The sequence below is a fragment of the Trachemys scripta genome, chromosome 6 (genome assembly GCF_013100865.1).
Source record: "Trachemys scripta elegans isolate TJP31775 chromosome 6, CAS_Tse_1.0, whole genome shotgun sequence".
Lineage (NCBI taxonomy): Eukaryota > Metazoa > Chordata > Testudines > Emydidae > Trachemys > Trachemys scripta.
In genome coordinates this window covers 611,635-633,488 of record NC_048303.1, presented here as the reverse complement: position 1 = coordinate 633,488, position 21,854 = coordinate 611,635, and the positions used below count along the sequence as shown (strand labels likewise).

General features: G+C 44.3%; 1 protein-coding gene across 6 annotated transcripts in view; it reads left to right on the top strand.

Moving 5' to 3' along the window:
• LOC117878847 (protein unc-13 homolog B) overlaps positions 1–21,854 on the top strand; it is a 206,252-nt gene that overhangs the window by 120,647 nt on the left and 63,751 nt on the right. For all 6 annotated transcript variants that reach the window (XM_034773441.1, XM_034773440.1, XM_034773439.1 and 3 more), the window contains 5 exons: positions 1,647–1,736; positions 3,734–3,868; positions 4,744–4,877; positions 5,802–5,887; positions 20,754–20,880. In XM_034773441.1, coding sequence (XP_034629332.1) covers positions 1,647–1,736; positions 3,734–3,868; positions 4,744–4,877; positions 5,802–5,887; positions 20,754–20,880 — 572 coding nt within the window. The remainder of the gene's footprint in view (positions 1–1,646; positions 1,737–3,733; positions 3,869–4,743; positions 4,878–5,801; positions 5,888–20,753; positions 20,881–21,854) is intronic.

Here is a 21,854-nt window from a genome sequence, read left to right as displayed (position 1 = left end):
TCAAGGAAGACGAGGCCATTATGGAAAAGCTAAATTAATTTTTTGCATTGGTCTTCACTGCAGAGGATGTGAGGGAGATTCCTACACCTGAGCAATTCTGTTTAGGTGAAAAATCTGAGGAACTATCCCAAATTGAGGTGTCAGTAGAGGAGGTTTTGGAACAAATTGATAAATTACACAGTAATAAGTCACCAGGATCAGCAGATATTCACCCAAGGATTCTGAAGGAACTGAAATATGAAATTGCAGAACTTCTAACTGTGGTACCTATTGATTAAATCAGCCTCTGTACGAGATTACTGGAGGATCGCTAACACCAATTTTTAAAAAAGGCTCCAGAGGCGATCCTTGATTGAAACTTTAACAAAGAAGAGACTCCTACAAGGATCTCTACCGGGACCAGTGCTGTTCAACATATTCATAAATGATCTGGAAAAAGTGGGTAAACAGTGAAGTGGCAAAATTTGCAGATAGTTAAATCCAAAGCACACTGTGAAGAGTTAGAACGGGATCTCACAAAACTGGGTGACTGGGCAACAAAATGGCAGATGAAATTCAGTGTCAATAAATGCAAAGTAATACACATGGGAAAAACACAATCCCAACTATACATACAAAATGATGGGGTCTAAATTAGCTGTTACCACTCAAGAAAGATCTTGGAGTTGTCGTAGATTGAGCAGATGTTTTCAGAGAATGCATTATGTGCAGTGGCAGTCAAAAAAGCTAACAGTTTGCTAGGAACCATTTGAAAACGGATAGATATTAATACAGAAAATATGATAATGATGCTATATAAATCCATGATACACCCACATCTGGAATGCAGCATGCAGTTCTGGTCATCCTATCTCAAAAAAGATATATTAGAGTTGGAAAAAGTAGAAGGGCAACAAAAATGATTAAGGTTATGGAACAGTTTCCATATGAGGAAAGACTCAAAAGACTGGAACTGTTCATCTTAGAAAAGCGATCACCCCTTCACATAACACAAGACCAGTGGTCATCCAATGAAATTGGGATGCAGCAGGCTGAAAGCAAACATAAGAAAGTACTTCATGCAATGCAGTCAACCTATGGAACTTGTTGTCAGGGGATGTTGTGAAGGCCAAAACTATAACTGGGTTCAAAAAATAATTAGATAAGTTCATGGAAGATAGGTCCAACAATGACTATTAGCCAAGATGGTCAGGAACACAACCCTGTTCTTTGGGCGTCCCTAAGTGTCTCACTTCCAGAAGCAGTGACTGGATGACAGGAGATGGATCACTCAATAATTGCCCTGTTTTGTTCATTCCCTGTGAAGCATCTAGCACCAGCCACTATCGGAAGTCAAGATACTGGGCTGGATGGACCATTGGTCTGACTCAGTATGGCCATTCTTATGACTATCAGTCTGTCACCGTTCATGAACACTAAATTCACATGAAGAACTTTTTAATTAAACAGATGAACTCTTGTAGTGAAAAGATCTTACCTTGTTCAATGTGAAGACTTTTATTTTCTGAGCATTTTTTTGAGTGCTAGAAGCTCCTGAGCTGTATACATTTCCAAGGGTTTTTAACATGTTTATTTTGAATGGGCTTGTGAGTTTGTGTGGACGTCTGATTGCTCTTTCAGGTGTGGTTTCACTTTTATGCCAACAGAACAATTTCCCAGCCAGCAGCCCTGAGCGGTTACAGGACTTGAAATCCACCGTGGACTTGCTGACCAGCATCACGTTTTTCAGAATGAAGGTAAGGATCCACCACAGTGATAATATTCAAGTGTGTGAGTGTCATTGTCTTATACTATTCAGAGAAAAGCCTGCTTATGGCAATGAAGAACTAACCCATCATTCTCAAAAGCCAAACACTTTTCAGCATGGAAATGACGAGTCACAGACAACAGCAATCTTATGCTGCCCACATAATAAACGTATACATTCTTATCAGTGTGTCACAACTTAAGACTCTTAACTCTGATGCAAAATAAATACTATTCATCATCAGGAATCACAACATCCTTCTGACAAAGAAACATACGATTTGTCTGTACCCAGGTAGGATATGTAATTTTACCATTTATTGACTGTTATAAACTTCTCCTGTAAAACTACGTTTCCAGCCTTATCAATAAACAACAATTAAGTCTGTACAAAAACTTCTATGGTCTGATAAATATATTAAGCAATATTATTTCTCATTTAACTGTATCTCTCAAAAGGAAACGTATACTGAAATTAAGAGAACCCAAATAATTAATTGATTAATAAAGAGCCATGGCTCATAGTTAAGGTTGTTGTGCAATAATGAAATATGCCTTTTTTGTGCTTATATTTGTGTTTTATGAGGGCAGTGTAAGATTTGATATCTTTAATTATCCATTGCCTTGTTTCTAAATGCTTGGTTTCTGTAGATGTGATGGATGAGAACACTGTCACTTAGCCACCTTCACCTTATTTTTTTTACCAAATGAGTTTTCACTCATGGCATTTGAAAATGTCCTTTATCGAGTCTGACTGTAAGTTCTTCAGGCAAGGAATGGTTTTTATCTGTTATGAAAAAGCACCAGATAGATTAACTAAAAGTCGTCTTATAGTATGTGCTGCATTTTGAAAGTCCCCATAATCCATACAATATTTACATAAAATGTTAAAGTTGTTCCCAAACTCTGCTTTCTACTTAGAATGGTTAGAAATTTATAAAAAATTTAAAAAAAGCTGGAACAAATGTAAAACCAAATTTGTTCCAGGACATGGTATTATCCCAGATCTGATGCATGCAAAGCCTTTTAGAATAGATGTGCATTGTGAGTGTGAGGTAGAATAATAACTATATAAAGGAAAAGAATGAGGGCTGCAAGAGGGAAAAATCTGTACACATCTGCACGCTATTATTAATGGCTCTAATCCACGTTTTAAAGTTGTTAGCAAAGAGGTCAGGTAAATTCCTGAATTAAAAAGCACCATTGTGAATTTTAAAAAATAACATGAGGCGTTCTAGGAACTCTTGGCTGATCAAATGTCACGAGCTCTGATGGAATCTTTCTCTGGACTGTCTTTTACAGTGGGAGAGACTTGGATATTTGTGTCCTGATTTCATGAGGAAGTCCCTTGAACCTCATATAGCAGTACTGTGTGTCTTGCACTTCTAACCTATGTTTCTAGATACAGCTATCGAGTTTAACTCCTTATTTGGTCCCCATGACCGTAATATCTGAGTGCCTCACAATCTTGAATGTTGTTTATGCTCATAACACCCCTGTGAGGTAGGGCCGGGCTGTTATCCCTGTTTTGCAGTTGAGGAACTGAGGCTCGGAGACACTAAGGCTACATCTACACTACAGGGGGGAGTCGATTTAAGATACGCAAATTCAGCTACGTGAATAGCGTAGCTGAATTCGACGTATCGCAGCCGACTTACCCCGCTGTGAGGACGGCGGCAAAATCGACCTCTGTGGCTTCCTGTCGACGGCGCTTACTCCCACCTCCGCTGGTGGAGTAAGAGTGTCGATTCGGGGATCGATTGTTGTGTCCCGATGGGACGCGATAAATCGATCCCCGAGAGGTCGATTTCTACCCGCCGATTCAGATGGGTAGTGTAGACCCAGCCTCAGTGACTTGTTCAGGTTCACAGGTCACTGGGGCAGCACAGGGAATTGAACCAGTCTCTCTCAAGTCCTGGGTTAATGCCCTCTTTCTCTTATGATGCATGAGCAGTATCTCTTTAACTTTACTCCTGCTTCCTGCCAGGTTCAAGAACTACAGAGCCCACCTCGAGCCAGCCAAGTAGTGAAGGACTGTGTGAAGGCCTGTCTCAACTCAACCTATGAATACATCTTCAACAATTGCCATGAACTGTATAGTCGCGAGTACCAGACAGATCCCGTGAGTAATTGGATAGATGTGCAAAAATCAAGGCTGAGTGGCTTGAGATAATGTAGTAAATAATATCTGAAGATAAACCAGCATAGACTAAATTTTGTGGCCTGTGATCTTCTGAATGCACATCAGCTGTAGCCAATTGATGAGCATTAATTGCGGTGAATGAAAGAGGATAATTGTTTTATTGTCACTGATTGCTTAGAGATCATTTTCAAAAGCCACAGATGTTTTATTCCATGATTAGAGCAGACTATTGAAAGAGTAGATTTTATATAATATTTATTCAGTAACAGCTAATTAGAACGCATGCTAAGCTAACAGAAGAAATAGGGTTTAAATTACATGACTCTCCAGGCAGAGTTCTATCTTGTTTTACTGAATCTAGTTTATCCCTTGCGGATCATGTGTGGTGGTTGGGGCAACTCTACACTATAGTGTCATTGATCAAAATTGTTCCATTTGCCATAATGTCAGAGTTTGGTAATGTGCAGATGGCATGAAGTGATGCATTGCTTGTCGTTGTGGATATATTAGTAAATATCAGTGATCCAATTAGAAGTGATTAGAAATAGTTTAAGCAAGAAAGCACATCATGAGATATCCATAAGCATGTCCCTGGTCCCAATGCAGTAAAGAATAAAGAAGTGGCCATTTTAATCCCAGAGTTGTGCCAGGCTTCCCTTTTAGCAGCATAGTCTGCATTTTATGATATTTTGTGTTAGATCAGGTCACTTGCCAAGACAGAGCCATAATTATGGAACCGTCAGAAGAAAGTGGCAAAGGATACAGCATGTGCAGTTCACAGGAAACCTGCAGGCCTGATAAGAAGTCCTATTTGTTTAAACTCAGTATTTAGTTTCTCACGGCTTCCTTTCCAGAACAAAAATCAGGACCTTCCTCCTGAGGAGCAAGGCCCCAGCATCAGGAACTTGGATTTCTGGCCTAAACTCATCACTCTGATAGTTTCCATTATAGAAGAGGATAAAAATTCATATACCCCTGTCCTGAACCAGTAAGAATCCTCCATGTTCTTTATGGCTAATGCTAGAAGTAGACTCTTTGTCTGTTCTGCTTTATTTGTGAAACTGTCTTCTATCTTTTCTGTGATTTGTGTATTTATAGAGAATACTTATCTTGTCTGTCTGTCTTTCTGTCTTATTTGTCTATATAAATAATTCTTTTTGATTGGGATGGAAGAGTTTCAAAAGGTTCAGTTTTGATGGAGTTCGAACCCATTCACCTTGGTTATTACAATCCTGAACTCAGTGAGACACCTGAAAATGGGGTGAGAGTTGTTTTTTCTTGTACAGTTTTCTGGGATGCACTTTTCTAACACCCACAGTTTGTGCTGTGATTTAGGTGTGTCCATGTTCTATGCTGAACTGAGAGAGTTCAGTGGGTGGGGATGGCTTTGTTAATGGCAAAAAGAGCCACTTCTACTCCTTGGGGAGTACGATGTCAGATGCTCTTCATTCCGATGTCTCCAGCAACCCACCATGTATTTTGAAGACAAAGGGGCAGATTTACACATTAGGGATTTTAGATCTTAACATTGCAGGTGCACCTGATACACACTAATCCCAACAGTGAAAAGGAACCTAGTTTTGTAAGGGGAAAAGAAAAAAGGTATAAGAGGGATAAACATTTTGATGTAATACTACAGAATTACAGTATTAGTACTTTTAGAGAACAGCCGTGCAATAGCTAGTCTTTTAAATTAAAAACATAGTTACAGTAGCAGGGATATTTTCAATCTGTTTTATCTATAGCACAGAGTCCAGTTGGTACTTTCCAGATATCTGCCTTTTATCTTCGCAGGATGAAGGAAATTTCTGTTGTGTTGAACCTTTCAGTAGATAGTTTAACTCAGAGCTGAATGAAAATGCCCCTTATTCTTAAGCTATTAAAGCCTTATCTCTGGATTTCCCCCATTCAGGTTTCCTCAGGAACTCACTGTTGGGAAGGTCAGTGCTGAAGTCATGTGGAACCTTTTTGCCCAGGATATGAAATATGCCATGGAAGGTAGGAGAGCGTAAGCTCTTGCCCTATGATTGCTAACTTTTTGTTCCTAGTCGATACCATGTGACTAGTACTTAAGGAAAAGTCTGACCTGGTGATCGTTTTGTATAACTGTCTCAAGTAGTTTTCCAGTGCGCATCAGAAATGCTGTTTACATGCCAGTAGGAAGTGGAAAACTCGACCACACAGCATTTTAATCCCTAGGAAGCTTCAGTCATCAAAACCTCCAAACTGCAATCAAAAAAATAAATGGAAAGTGACGGTTAGCTTTCCCATGCAAGTTGTAGGCAATGCAGCAGGATTATCCTATTTCCTCTGCATTTGGCTGCTCACTTGACAACTTGCTGGACAGAGTTGCTTGGAGCGAAACTTGAAAACTAATTGTTTTAAATTCCCATTAATTATCTGAAATATTTGCAATGGAAACTACAGAAATGAAAACTGCACCATGGTGGTGTCTTAGTATAGGGTGAGGTTCTGCAGTGAGCAGCAGAAGTTCTTGAGAAGTTTCCCACATCTGGGAAATCCCTGCGTGTGCTCCATTCTCTCCGTGAACACTACCTCCTCTGTGGTAACTCACAGCACAAGTTTCCCAGACTTCACCCAGGAGCCTGAGAAGGGCTACGCCTTGTATATAAAATTGAACAGACTTCCGCCATCCTCACCTGGAATATGATGGAGCCACATCTTGTAGTGTGTGCTGATCCCAGCACACCATGCTCCACCTTGACTCAAGCAGGCTGGTGGTGAAATCAACTCCTGGTATGAACAGGAATAGGAAGGTTCTGCCATTCCGGCTCCGAGAACTTCAGCACAAGTCTCTTTCCCCCTGTGAGTTAAGTGATGCAAATGCAGGCAGGCAGGTTATCCTTTTCAAACCTCTCACTGTGAAGGCAGCTCAGTGTAAGAAACATCTAAGAGGCTTTTGGTGGGCTCCTAGGAATCTGGTCTCCATCTTCCAGTAGTCAAGGCAGACTCATCCTTAGGAGTTTTAGCATCTCCAGAAATGGGGGTTATGCACACAGAGGCCAGATCGCTCCCAGAGCAGAGTCCTGTTACTTCCAGAACTCCTTTTATTCTTAAAGGTTTAATAGATTACTGAATTTACCTTCTATAATCTTTGAGCCCAATCTTGCCAGATGTAGAGTGCGTTCAACTTCCATTGCCTTATGCACCTGCATTGGGAGTAAAGTTTGCTCAGCATCTTACAGAGCCAGGTCGTTAGTGTCTTTAATCAGGGGCTACTGTTAGAAAACAGAAGGTGCCTATGCCATCTGCATCTGACAATCCATGTATGCTATATTTATTGTTCCAACACCACCTATGTCACCTCCTGCATGGTCTTCCCAGAACCGATCTGTATAACTGTTCTCTTCTCCGTCAAATCCCTCCTCAAGACTCACCATTGCTTCGATGCCTATGGAAGAAGTGCTCTAGCTCAATCATAAATTATGGGCTGGATGCAAAGACTGCTGGGTGAGATGATGCAGGAAGTCAGATTTGATGGTCACAGTAATCCCTTCCGACCTTAAAATCTGTGGCGAAATCAGTTGATGAATGACGACTGGATTGGGGAGCAGACAGAGACAGCTGTCGTTTAGCTATTCATGATAAAATTTAAAATGTTTTAATCTGTAAATCAAATGCATATCTGGTATGTCTGTGACATGTCTCTGGTCTATATTTCTCTCCTAAGTCACTGATCATCGTAGATTGGAAGCTCTCAGAGATGCTAAGGGCAGAGCCAGGTTCCCAACAACTCCTATCACTTTTTTCCCCACAACATTTTGAAATTCTGGTCCTTCCATTCCATCCTGATGGCTTACATTTCCCTCTGCCCCTCCCCCCCCCACTGGTCACCTCCCACTTCGACCGCTGGAACCTCCCCCTCCCCTCTGCCCTCCCATAATCATTCCTCTTCAGGACATCCAAAGTGAAGCTACTAAAAATTGTATTTATTATTAAATTATTCTGCCTGTTGATCTGACTGAATCTCTCCATTGGATTGTCAGTGTCAGGCATAACTCTGCCTCCTGGTTCTTCTCCGAATACTTTGTCCCTCTTCAGTCCTTTCACTCTGCCAGTGACCCTCTCCCTCTTGATGCATCTTCCATGCTGTCTCACAGGTGGAATGCCCTTTCAGTCACTTCTGGTACAAATCCTACCTACAGGCCCACTTCTTCTGCAAGGCCCACAACATGAACGCAGTAATGCCTCCTCAACCACAATCATACATTGGAGGGGAAGAGGATGAAATGATTATAATATTATTAAACAGCCCGGGCTCGCACGCCCTCTGGGTTTTGTTAGTGCATCTGTTGTATTAACTTAGATGGAAGAAAGGGCCGAAAGTGTTAACATAACCCAGTCACTGTCCAACATTAAACAGTGTTAAGCAAGGTCTGGGGCTTGGCATACAGAGACCTCAGCCCACTGAGTACCATGGCAGACACACCATTAAACATCCTCTTAGCTTTTTATTAAAGATAAAGAAAAGAAGGAAAAACAGTTAAATCATTTGAAATGTGTAGAATCATAGAACTGGAAGGGACCTTAGGAGGTCATCTAGTCCAGTCCCCTGCTCTCAGGGCAGGACTAAGTATTATCTAAACCATTCCTGACAGGTGTTTGTCTAACCTGCTCTTAAAAAGTATAGTATTAAGTAAGGCTTTCATTTTCACAGCATCCCTTGCTCCATTTCCCTTTAGCTGGAGGAAGTTTTAGAAGGAAAAAACCCTTGCATGACAGTCTCCTTAGATAGTATCAAAGATGGTGATAACTGTCTCTTTGGGGAAAAGAGAAGAAGTTAGTTAAGATGGGCTGGAGCTGCTGCTGTTAAAGTTCAATCCTGTTTCCTGCTGGTGGTGGTTGGGATTCTGCTGGTGCTGGCAGGGGTGATGATGTTGTCTGGGTCCCTCTGTCATTAGCTTGGGTCAAGTCAGGATGAGGGTGATAAAGGCCTGGGGTCCTAGGAGGTGGTGGGAGTGGCAGCCATGATAATGAAGCTCGCACCTGTAGCCTCTGTCTGTTCTTCCTCTGCCTCACCCCCCAAGTCTCTTTCGTTAAAGACCCACAACGGGAATGGTGTATGGAATAGCCCATCCCCTCATCATTTTGTCCACGAATTAGACCTCGTATCTGACATACCAGTTTTGGTTTATTAATTTCCGGTTCCACATCTTCTGTTTTCATGAAGCACGATTTTAACATCCTCATTGCACCATATCGCTAGTCCCGTTTGTTTAGACTTGTCTCTCGCCCCGTAGCGTTTTCCATCAGTATTTGCTGTTTCAGGTTATTGTGACATATTATGAACTGTCATATACTTTTAATGATTGAGCTCATGATTAGAGTAAATTTGCTGATCCAGTTATCACAATGCATCCTGGAACCTGTCTCAATATCTTCTCAGTTGTAAGTTTCTCCGGTTGAGAACTGGTTTGCAATTGTGTCTTGTACACTGCCTAGCACACTGGTGCAGAAAAAATAATGCTAAGGGGTATACACATGCAGAGCACCCCTTTTATAGGGTGGTCTTCGGTGTGGCCTGTGGTTGGTACAGGAGAAGTTAGTGGGCTGAGAAGGATTTTATAGTGAGGAGCTAAAGGAAGGCTGACGAGCAACAGGGGGTAGTTCTGTATAATTGCACCTTGTCCATGCATATGGTGCAGTAGACCTGAAAACTTGTAACATGCATTAGCCCTCTTCTGATGTGGCTTTGAAAGATCCTGCCTTGTGGAGATTCTAGTTTTCTAAGTAAGCGTTACTCTGAATGCTCTTTAATTTGCCTTCTACAAGCCTACAACAATTGTAATCAAAACTGGCTTTAAACTAAATTCTGTCCTTATAGTTCTTGTTGCCTTTATTTTAAATTCAAATGTTCAAATTAGCTCATAGCGTTCAATGAAAAATGCAAATTTAAATTAAAAATGAACTTATGTAAAGCGCGAAGAGCAGATTTTATCGGTCTCAATCACTGGATTTTGAACTCCCGAGCACTGTCAGTATCTGTTGTTATCCTCATTCAGTCCTCTTGGTGTAATCAGTCTGTCCCAGGGCAGTGCACATTCAATGCGATAGAGCAGGAGGGCCCATCTATGTATTGTGTGGAAGACAGAGTTGTGTGTGTGTCTCCTTCCAAAGTACAATACATGCTCCTAACTGTTGTCACGATGTTTTTCCTTGTGTGTTTGTTCCTAAGTTCTGGATAAAATGAGCTTACTCAACTCACCAAGTGGTAAGTTCCTGCCCTTCGGTAGAGTTTATAGTTGTGAGTAGGTAAAGAGATTTTCCTCCTCTACCAAAAGCATCCTTTGATACAGTCTACAGAGCTTTAGCATATTAAACTCTTACGCTACCTGAACCTGATCTACCACGAGGGTTCAGCAAATTAACTGATGCTGTGGAAGCTGGAGACGGCTGTTCAAGAGACTTTTTTTGCCAACTATCTTAAAATGTTGGTTGGTAGCGATGTCTCACATGTCAAATAATTCTAGGTGGAGTCCCCCAGTCAGGGCCCATGAAGCAGCTAAAATAGATGAGATCCACTGAGGAAGAACTTTACTTTCTGCTGCTTTCTAAGAGCACCTAGACGCTCCAGCTCCGGCACAATGCTGCTGCCTCCTGTGTCCTAAGTGATACCGATTGCCATGATGACCCTGGGTCCCTTTTGCTCAGCACTGGCTTTACCTTTGCTGCCAGCTGTAATGCCAAGTGATGGTTTCAGTGGAGAAATAGTTCGGGGCATGACTACTTGGAACTGACTCTGTCCCACCTACCATCTCGATAATCAAGGATTATGATGAAGCTTTCTAGAAGCAACAGCAGAATGTTCTGACTTAGAGTCTCACCTGTGGCATTTATTTTGCTTTGTCAGTGAACCAGAGCCAGGGTTTGGCCTGAATATCTGTCTATCATAGGTACGTTCTGTGGCCCCCATTACGGTAGAATCGAAGTGCTGCACATAGTTATCCTCATAACATCTCTGTGAAACAGGGAAGTTTTTTATCTCTTCTTTATGGACGGAGAACTGAGGCACAGGGACATAAAGTGGCTTGTCCAAGGTGTCACCTGCAGCCCGTGGCAGAGCAGGTCTTCCAAATCCTGGGCTACTAAAGCATCGTTCCTTGACTCGTTGGGTAAGGCATAGAAATCTGTTGTAGGATGCCAAGCAGAGTGAGGGATGCTCTGGGGAAAGGTTGCTGCAGTTTAGCCCTTGCAGTGTAAGGAGGTAGGCAAGTTTAAGGGGAAATAATTAAAATATAACGTATTCATTGAGGTTGATTTTAAGAAGCTGCAGTGCCTAGATGCCTGGGTAATGGGGATTCTAAAATAGCAAATTAAAAACGAATGTGGACCCAGGATGGGCATCAGAGCCCCGTGTCTGAGAATGAGGACAGAAATCTCACTCTCCAGACAGTGCCTGCTGTGAGCTGAAATGATGAGTCCAGTCAAATCCAGCTAAGTAATAGGGCCAACAGGCGGCTCTGCTAGTGAGTCTGAGGAGCTGAATCCGTGACCTTCCCTTCACACCCCAGGCTGCAATAAAAATCACGTGTAGACTGCTAAGGGGTGCTATGAGGCACACGAAGGTAGATCTATGGAGGGATTTACAAAGAACTGTGACACATTATAACTTAATGTAATGCGGACACAGATGTGGGGTGAGAATTATCCTTTTCTTACGATCCTCACTCGTTGTCTGGGGAGGGAACCTACTCAGGATCAGTAAAGAGTGAATTCACCTTGAAATGAAAAGAAAAAATCTTGTGCACACGGAAGAGTGTGTGGGGAAAATGTGAATGGTAAATCTCAAGTGTGAAAGGAATGTATCCAGGAGCTCTTTACGCTGTTAGTGAACAGGATCTTTTGGGAGGAGGAAATAGAATGCCTACAGTAGATGCATAGCTTTAGAAATCCCAGGCTTATTTAAATGCCATTAGCATTTTTTCTTCTGCTTTCCACCATCCAATCTGAATTATTCTGAAGAGCACATACCCTTTTCTAGTGACTTAAGATCTAGGAAATACCAGGTTGAATATAGTCCTTGGGATTTCAAGCCCTTAAGACTTGTCAGTCATGGCACCTAGTGGGCCTTTAGGTGGGGTGACATGAGCTCTTTCATTTTTAGAGAGACACTATCAACTCAGTATGTCCTCAAAACAGCACAGGTGAACAAAAAAGCTAACCTGACAAAGGTGAAATGACTGGTCTCTCTCATTGTCCAGAGCATTGTTGAGAAACAATAGTTCATGTGGGCAGTGAACTCAAGGGTGAAATGGTCAGTCAGGAAGTAAATTTGCTGGTAGTATAAGTACTCTGGGGTTTGGAAAGATGCTAGCTCTCAACACAATCTTCTCAGGAAGTTTTCTCTTCTAGGTGGGTCTGTACAGCCTTCCAGAAACACATGGTGTGCAAGTAAATGGTAGCATAGTGTGTATATCATACTGACATAAAGGAGACCAGAATTCAGGAAACCCACAGCAAGCTAGGTACTTCATATTTTACTGACCTAGGAGAAGTATCACAGACAAAGCTCTTTAGCAGCATTCTCTCCATGACTGTTTCACGGACTGCGGGAGATGTTGACTTGACTGAAAAAACATGATTTGGTTTCACACAGAAAAACATGTCGGTGGATGTAATATAAGGCGGCAGTTTTGAGTGATGAGAGTTGGCTGGTTGCACGATTAACCCCCTTAACAGCTGACCTGTGGCAAACAATTACAGCTAAACATGGATCATTAGAGGTTCCTCAGTAACATAGAGGGCAGCTTCATGATCCAGAGAGTAGAGACTCCAAGCAAAGGGGAAGGCAGCTCTGTTTTTTACCAGTAAGGCAATTGAATGTGACAGTAATAGAGAAGCTGCCAGCCATGAGGTATGGTGCTTGTTCAGTTGTGGGCCACCTCAGTGCTAGAAAGATGTTGGTAAGTTGGAGGGAACTTGGATAAGAACCGAGGATGAAGGGACTGACGGATTTGAAAGAATTAAATATATATAGTATGGTCAAACTACTACTAAGGGGGAAGAGATTCAATAACTGTGCCCAAGCATTTGAGTAGTGGAAACACCAGAGAGAGAAGGATATGGTTCAGGGTCTCTTTATAAGATTTTTATCTTTTGATACAATGGAATGAAATGAACTAAAGAAAGTGTAGGTTCTATATCAAGAAAAAAACACATGGTGAGATGTATTAGACTGTAGAATAGTCTGTATCAAGAATGGGACTGGACAAAGCACTGGAGAACATGCTGCAAAGAAGCAAATCCCATGTGAGCCCTCATGGTGGACTGGATGACCCTAAGAGCTCGTTGCCAGCTGTAACATCTACAGTATGATTGTGTTTCCAGATGCAATCTGCAGGGGAAATAAGAGACAGTTGTAGAACGCTTCTCTGTTCTTGTGGCTTGCTGAGGATGAAACACAGCAGTTGTCAGAAAATATTCGTACACTTTTCCATTAGTCCTGCTGCTAAGCTCTTTCATGTCCGGTAGGCTACAGCACATAAATCCACTAAGATCTCCAACTCCTACATTTTTCCTGCTTAACACGTTTCAGAAGAAGCAAAGGATATACGCTAATGGGCTGGAACACAGGTTACTTTAAAGAAAAGGTACAAGAGCACAATTCTGTTTGACAAAGGAAATCACGGGCATGCTGCAGGTATAGCTCTGTGATGTGGGCTATCTCCTATCATCCTCAGTAACTTCTTCCCTTTATCAAACCAAAACCTGTAGCCAGTCTCTGGAAGGGGAGAGCAGCTGGCCATGATTGAGGTCGTTGCTAAGGGGCCAGGGGCTTTTGGTTTCATTGGATCATGTTTATTCCTGTGGTTCACTTTTCTCTCTCCTCTGTCACAAGCCCCACCTGTCTTCCGCATTCGCAAAGTCCTCTTTTATGGTGGTAAGAGTTTTCATGTTATTTTTATTTTTTAGTTCCCTTAGTTTTGCTAAGTCAGCGTCACCCTCTCTCCCTCTTGCAGCAGATTGTGTTAGAGGTCAGTCCCCAGGATTATGCTTCTGCTGATGTTATGCATCTTCCTGCCCTGCATTTTAATAGCATTTTAGCCTAGACAGAACAAAAATATTTTTGGAAAAGGCTTGGATCCAAGACTCTGTTAATTTTAGTTTCTCTGCCTTCAGTGCATTCTCTTGTCTGGTTTATTTTGGGCAAATAGATTTGGCTTTATCCTTCCTGATTCTGCCTCCAGAGAGCCCTACCATAGATGTCACAGTAGTTGGGAGCAAGGGATAGTTGTAGAATTCCCAGTGTTCCAGAGTTTGTGTGTAAACACTCCAGCCCTTCTAGTCATCCCTGCATTCCCCTCTACCAGCACGCCAACCCAGTCACACCTGCATTCCCCTCCATTCTTCTGCTTTGTAATTTAGGATAAAATAGTCCCTAAATAGTGCAGTTAGGAAAATTTTTGACTTATAAGTGTTAGTTCTTTTTTGAGTGTTGGTGCCTGTGTGTATTCCACACCTGGGTTCCGGTGTGCACCATGTGCCTGAATCTAGAGATTGTAACGAGTGGTGTCCGTGGCCTGCACAAGCTCAGTAGATCTCCTTGTGCTCCTGAGTGAGGGTATAAGAAGCAGTGCTGGTCGACGCTCTCTGTTCCTTCTAATGCCACATGGTCTGAGTCAGAATCCAGTGTCCTCTCTTGCTTCAGCCTTTCAGAAAACCTGTAAATAAGATTGTAATTAGTTATTCTTTGTTAATTTTAGTGTGGTTAGTGTAGATTGTTAATCCAGACTGGGGACTCCCTCCCCACACTCAAGGACTATGCCCGACTCCTGAGCTTCAAAAATTGCATCTCATACCCTAGATCCTTCTCCATCAGCAACAAACCAACACTACCTCTACTGTCTGGACAGGGGGTGATGTTTCAGCGAAGTGCAGCATTTGTTGGCTGTTTCTATGAAGATCATGAGCTTCACCTTAGAAAACACTTACTGGAGAAGGCTATGAAGCCCTCTCGAATCCAGGCCAGGGAGAAACCCCCCACCCCTTCCCCCGGAACATCGGCCTCACCAAACGAGCAGCACCCCTATGAGCACATGCTTAGAGGTGGAGCCCTCAGTTTCTAAGCCTCATCCAGGCCTTTCTGCCAGTCACTAAACCCACACCACTATGGGATGTGAACCTTGTGTTGTCAAAGCTCACTAGACCTCGGTTTGAATCCTTAATGTCATGGTCAGTGTCCCACCTGTCCATGAAGGTGGCATTTCTAGTGGACATCACTTCAGCCAGGAGGGTCAGCAAACTGGGAGCCTTCATGGTGATCTCCCCCTCCCATTTAGAGTATTTTACAAGGACAAAGTATTCCTTCACCTTCACCCTAAATTTCTTCCCAAGGTCATCTCTGAATTCCACCTCAACCAATGTATCCCCTTACTTGAGAGAAGAGATTTCAGTTGTGCACTGGCCTTTTACCTGCAAAGAACCAAGCCCATCAGAAAGTCTCCAAGACACTGTCATGACGACAGAGATCCCGTGTTCAGGCTGTATCCTCGCATGGGATTTCTAAGTGGGTTTCTGGCTGCATTATCAAAAGCTACAGACTAGATGCTGTCTCCTGGCAGTATAACGGCCCACTCCATGAGAGTGCAGGCTGCCACAGTAGCATCCCTGCAAGAGGTCCTGATGCAGGACATCTGTGGAGCAACCACCTGGAGCTCCGTAAGCATGTTTGCTAGGTTTTATGCACTAGTCTAAGTGCTACAGATGCAGCAGTTGGATTTGCAGTACTGCATGTATCTTCGTTGCTGGCTTCCTCACCCACTCCTCCGGTCTGATAACTGTTAGTCAATCCCCACGTGTAGAATGCACATAGGGGCCAGCACTCGAGGAAGTAGTGGAGGTTACTTATTGTAACTGGAGGTTCTTCGAGACGTGTGGACCCTGTCTGTATTCTGCTACCTGCCCTCCATCCCCTGTGCTGCGGATCTGATTAGATTCGTGGTTAGAAGAGGAACTGACAGGGCGTCGACCCGCACTGCTTCTTATACCCTCGCTCAGGAGCACGAGGAGATCTACTGCGCACATACGGGCCAACGGACACTGCTTGCTAAAATCTCCAGACTCGGGTGCATGATGTATATGCATACCCACATGTGCGGCCTCTGTCTGTATTCTACATCTCAAAGAGCCTCCAGTCACAGTAAGTCACCTTCACTTAAAATGTGTGTTTAGCTGTTTTTGTCAAATTTCTACTGCTCTGGGATCACCAGGGGCCTTGCCTGAGACATTGTACCCATCGAGAGCACAGGGTTTAAGAGGTGTTCCTCTTGCCCTGCTGTGCTCCCTGTTTTGGTTGAGTATGATGAGTGCCCCTAATGCTTTAAGGAAGGGATCTGAGCCAAGATGTGACATCCCATGCCACTTGTAAAAGTGCCCAGTAAGGAAATGGCAAAATGGCTTCTTATGGCTCAGGATCCATATTCTTCCAGTGGAACCTCGGAAGGCACCTGTTCTGGTTCCAGTGACTCCAGTAGATTGCATTGGGGAGATAAGAGGCTCCAAGAGAGAGTCAGATGTATCCTGGAGCAGCTGGCATCCCCAGATCCTAGGGCTGTTAAGGAGGACAAGGCCTTCTCTGATTTGGCATGGTCAGGTCAGTCATATTCACGGGGGTGCCCCTTGGAACTGTTTGGCAGACACCCCATAACCTCTCTGAAGGATCTGCTGGAGGAGATGTCACATTACTCAGACCTGTCTAGCATTTCCAGTATTCTCCCCAGAGCTGTCATCTCTTCAGTACTGAGGACAAGTTCCCAGCTCTGGGGAAACCTGTTTTGGGGGCCGATTGATGCTATACTTGGATCCAGGGATCGCTTTCCCTGCTGGATCTGAGGTGGGTGCTGTCGTTTTCTCAGTTCCAAGATGGTGGGTGCTGTGTCATTTTTCTGCAGCGCCACCTTGGTGAGACTTTTTTGGCCAGACAGCTTCAGAGTTCAAGCCCCATTCAGGTTTTACTCCACATGGGTACTGAGTACTTTGGTGTTTGTCCCTTTGAGCCTCTGCTTCCTGGGTCAGCAGCTCTTCTGAGGTGCCGGTGTGGGGTCCTGCTCCCTGGGCACTCTTCTCCAACAAAAAAGCAAAGGCTCCTTGGGAGTCCTTTGTCTGCCTCCACTGGAACCTCAGGATCACCAGTTAGTTACTCCTGCGGGGATTCTGCACCAAAACATTAAAAATTGAGGCAGGGGGTCTGGGTGCAGGAGGCTCCAGATGCAGAGGTCAAGGTTCAGTGGGGTGGGGTTCTGGTCTAGAGGACTGGGGTGGTTCTGGGTGTACGGGGTGAGGCTCGGCGGGGGTGTCTGAGTATGGGAGGTCTAGATGCGTGGGGGTTGGGCAGATGGGGGAGCGGCTCCCTGTACAGTGACCCCTGTCCCCACAGCTGAGGAGTGATGGGGGAAGGAAGAAGGGGAGGATGCTGAGCTTCCTGGAGCTTGGGGAGGTTTCTGTGGGTGATTCTGACACCATCCCAGGCACTCCTTCCAGGGGAAGAGGAAGTCTTGTCCTCTCCTGCCTCCAGCCTAGCTGAGACTAGCAGCTGATCCCAGCTCAGGCTAGGAGCCACTGGCTGGGGTGTCCCCAGCCCTGTGGTGATTTACCTCTCTGCCAGCTGCTCTGGGTGCCTGAAACAATATACCTGCGCAGCTAGGGAGTGGTGCGACTTGCAGCTTCCCTGTCAGAAAGTCATTTTTCTGCAGGGAAGCAAAGAAATCTGTGGGGGACATGAATTCTGCACATGCGCAGTGGTGCAGAATTCCCCCAGGAGTAGCAGTTCCACATGGTGTGGACTCAGACGCTTTTCTGACAGAAAAACAGCAGATATAACTTGTGCCATGCCTGCCTTGTGCAGGCTTTCCTAGCGCCTTCCCCAGAAACAGCTGGAGATAGAAGACTCAGTTAGATGGACAACTGGTGCGATCCAGTGTGGCAATTCTTATGTTCCTGTGCTGAAGGTCTCATTTTATTGGCCAGGAGTGTCTTCAGAGCTGTAAGTCCTGATGGCCAACACCTTATGTGGTGTGTTGCGTAAAGACAAAGTGATACCTAGACCTCCCCCCCCCCCCCTAATCTCAGAACAAATATGTAACAGGTTTTTCGTTGTGATCAGCCTGTCTCATGGCCTGTGCTTTTCCCATAGCTACATATCCACCCTTCATAAGGGAGATAACACGTCTTGCATCTCGAGCACTACTGACCTCTCCTCTGACAGAGCTTGTCATTTAGAAAGTTGTATGGTCTCCTTGTCACCTGTGGAGAAAAACTCACAGCTCAAGCCACTTCATCTCAAATGCATCCAGTTGTGTTATAAGCTGGCAGCTGCTCCTACGCAGGAATGACTCTCTGCTCTGTCAAGGAGGGCGATGGCAACCCCTGTAGTGCTCCACGTCAAAATGAACAAAGTGCTAATTGTCCACTGATTTCCTTCCTCTCGCTAGAGGCACGGCGTGCATACTTATGTCTATTTCCATCTCCAGTCTGACTGCTAAACCCCTACATACATCTTTACTTCTGCACTTTACTGAGGGCGGCCAGTAGCTCAGACACTCTGAGGTGGGGCTCCTGTCCTTCTTAGGCACTAAGGATATCATAGCTTAATTAAGCTAAGGCATATCTACATAAGCAATTAGACCATGGGGGTGTGAGTCTGCCCCACACTTACCTGCTGCAGTCTAACTACTGTCCACATGGCCACTGGTGACTCATGTTAACAATTTGTACTTTCAGCTGGTCCCATTTCAAAGAGGACTAGCTCAAAGCGCTCTTATAAACTGTTAATGAACATCAGCTGGTGCACGTGGACAGTTACGCTGCAGCAGGGTAGATTCCCATCCCAGCTTGCCAGGTCCTCGTGTAGACAAGCTCTAAGTTATAACAATGCTCTTTTTCTTCACTTCCAAGAAAAACAACTTCAGTTGGAGTGAATGGTCACATACGTGTATAAAGTTTGGCCATCAAACCAGCTGTGGCATTGGGAAAACTCAGATCCAGACCAAACGCTGCAGTTTGGGCCCACCTCAGATAAAAACCAATAAGGCTTCCAAATCCCAAATGCAGCGGGATCATTTTGGAAAGAGGATTGTACTCTTGGAATCAATGGTGGTTAAAACAAAGCACATGTCTGATAGAGAAGTATCTTTAATAATATCCAAGAAGGGGATAGGGATGTTTCTGGGGGCAGAGTTTTCCAAGATAGCAGGTGATAAGAGACTTTGCTACTAAGTATCAGGGGGTAGCCGTGTTAGTCTGTATCTACAAAAACAACAAGGAGTCTGGTGGCACCTTAAAGACTAACAGATTTATTTGGGCATAAGCTTTCGTGAGTAAAAACCTCACTTCTTCGGATGCATCTGAAGAAGTGAGGTTTTTACTCACGAAAGCTTATGCCCAAATAAATCTGTTAGTCTTTAAGGTGCCACCAGACTCCTTGTTATCACCTGCTAGTGACAGTAAGTGGTAATGGCGGAACCTCTCTAAAATGAGGTGATGTCAGAACACATTTAACTACTAAGGGTACGTCTATACTTACCCGCTGGTTCGGCAGCAAGCAATTGATCTTCTGGGATTGATTTATCGTGTCTTGTCTAGACGCGATAAATCGATCCCAGAAGTGCTCGCCGTCAACACCGGTAATCCTGCTCTGCGAGAGGAGTAGGCGGAGTCGACGGGGGAGCCTGCCTGCCGCGTGTGGACCCTCAGTAAGTACCTTCAAGTTCGAACTAAGATACTTCAACTTCAGCTACGTTATTCACGTAGCTGAAATTGCGTATCTTAGTTCGAACTGGGGGCTTAGTGTGGACCAGCCCTAAGACAAAGCTCAAGGATAAGTTAAAGTATAGGCAGGTTGTTTCCCACTCGAGGCTTGACAAGCAGGCAGGACTGCCTTAAAACCAGTTGACTGCTTTATGGGCAGCCAGTATAAAGAATTCAGCTGGGGGTAAAATGATCATAATGGCCCAATCCCAGGGAGCAGGTGACCAGGGGACTTCTGCACCAGTCCTGCTGGAAATGCTGGGAGGAGGGAATTGCTGGTTGAGCCCTGGGCAGATGAGGGTACAAGCCGTGCTGCAGAGAACATTTCCTTCGCCCCGTGACGTGTGGCGCTGTCTGTGTGTCACCGCAGGATGGCGGAGATAGAAAGGAAGAGAGACGCTTCATCATGAGGCTTTCTTCCTGCACCTTCCGGCACCAACAAGAACGATGTTTTCCTGATGATGAAGTGGCCCCAATGCACTGAGCCAGCAGTAGCATCCTAGTCCTTCACCTCTGCTCTGCAGAGACTGAGCAGCTGAGTCTGGGAGGCAAAAGATGCATGTGCTGCTGTGATGAAAATGCCTAGCAGAGCCCCTGTAGAAATCCACACCACCTCCATACCAGCACATCACTAACAAATGAAGACCTAGAACTTAACTCTCTCTGCCCTCCTCTCTTGGAGGCTGCAAGATAGTATATTTGTTACCATCATTTAAATCTAGGAGAACACAAATGCCATGTCTCGGAATCGTATTATTTCTTTCTCAGGACAACAAAATCCAGAGCATCTAATGTGAAGAGGAGGACAGGCCATACAAAATCATTCTCCTCTTATTGTCATGACAACCAGAAATTCTTCTATTTTTGAAGTGTTAGATGGAGCGGTGCAAAATTACTCCAGAATTGAACCTGCTGAACTGCAAAGAACCCCCAAATGCTATAGAAATCCTAATTGCTGAAATGTCATAGCATTCTAGGTACACATCACGCACCAGAACCGTAGCTCATTGCAGATGTGTTGTACGCAACCCTGCTGAGACCAGTGCAGCTGGAATAATGCTAATTTAACATACCTGACTGCTTGTTTTCTTCTCAACAGACCATGAGAAGCACAGACTATGTAAAAGTGCAGACTATATGAATTTGCACTTCAAAGTGAAATGGCTGTACAACGAGTATGTTCGCGATCTGCCTGCCTTCAAGGGGAAAGTGCCCGACTATCCAGCGTAAGTCAGTTGTATTCTCTTTCATAAATTCCATGTCTTGCCCCATCTCACGCCTTCCTCAGGGTGATCCTTCTGCTTTCCCTTAGTCTTCCTCATTACTTTCCATCCTTTACTGCCTCTACACTTCTTTCTGACCATACTGAAAGCATACGAGCCTTCTCTCAGCTAGTCTTGCTATTGGTCTCTCTCCTCCTTACATACATGATATTTTTCATCTCATTGTATAGTATGTCTTAACTCAGTCTCAAGAGCCAAAATATTTAGCAGAGGGTTGGACCTTGGGACCTAGGTTTGATTTGGGGGCATTTCTGTGGCATGTTTACAATATGTGGTTTGGTTACATTGGGGTGGGCTTTGTAATTTTGACTCTATCTTCTCAAACCTTGGCTTCCAAGTACTGGCCGAGTGGCCACCCACAATTCCTGCCAGAAGCTGGAGCTCCTACTAGGGGCTGCCATTTTTTTCTTATAGGCCCCTTCCTTAGTAAAGCAGTGCAGCTGTGTTTAGATTAGCCTCAATAATGACACCATCCCTGAGCAAGGAGCTCACTTAGGCCCTCGCCTCCCCGGAGCTCTTCTGTCCTCCTTTCTGTACCGATGCCGTTTCTCTGTAGTAGAGGTGGCAAAGGGTCTGACTTGAGTAATTTGTTTCCTGGGGTTGATTTACTGGGTGAGCAAGCCCATCCAGCTGATATAAATCTGTCCCGCAAAGGGCAGAGCTGGTTCAGAGCAGGCTCACCCTGGGAGAATCCCATGAGTTTCAGCATGAAATACTGCATTAAACAAGGGGCAAAGCAGATAACCTGGATCACATGGTCTGTATCCAGGGAGGATCACAGTTATACAGTGCGTCTGTTCTGCCCTTTAATAGCTGTAGTTGCTGGTGACTACAGGTCCCAGATTGCAATAATCAACCTTGTCCCGAGCAGCCTGGCCTGTTGCTGGGGCTTGTAGCCTCTGTGGGCAACACTAAGG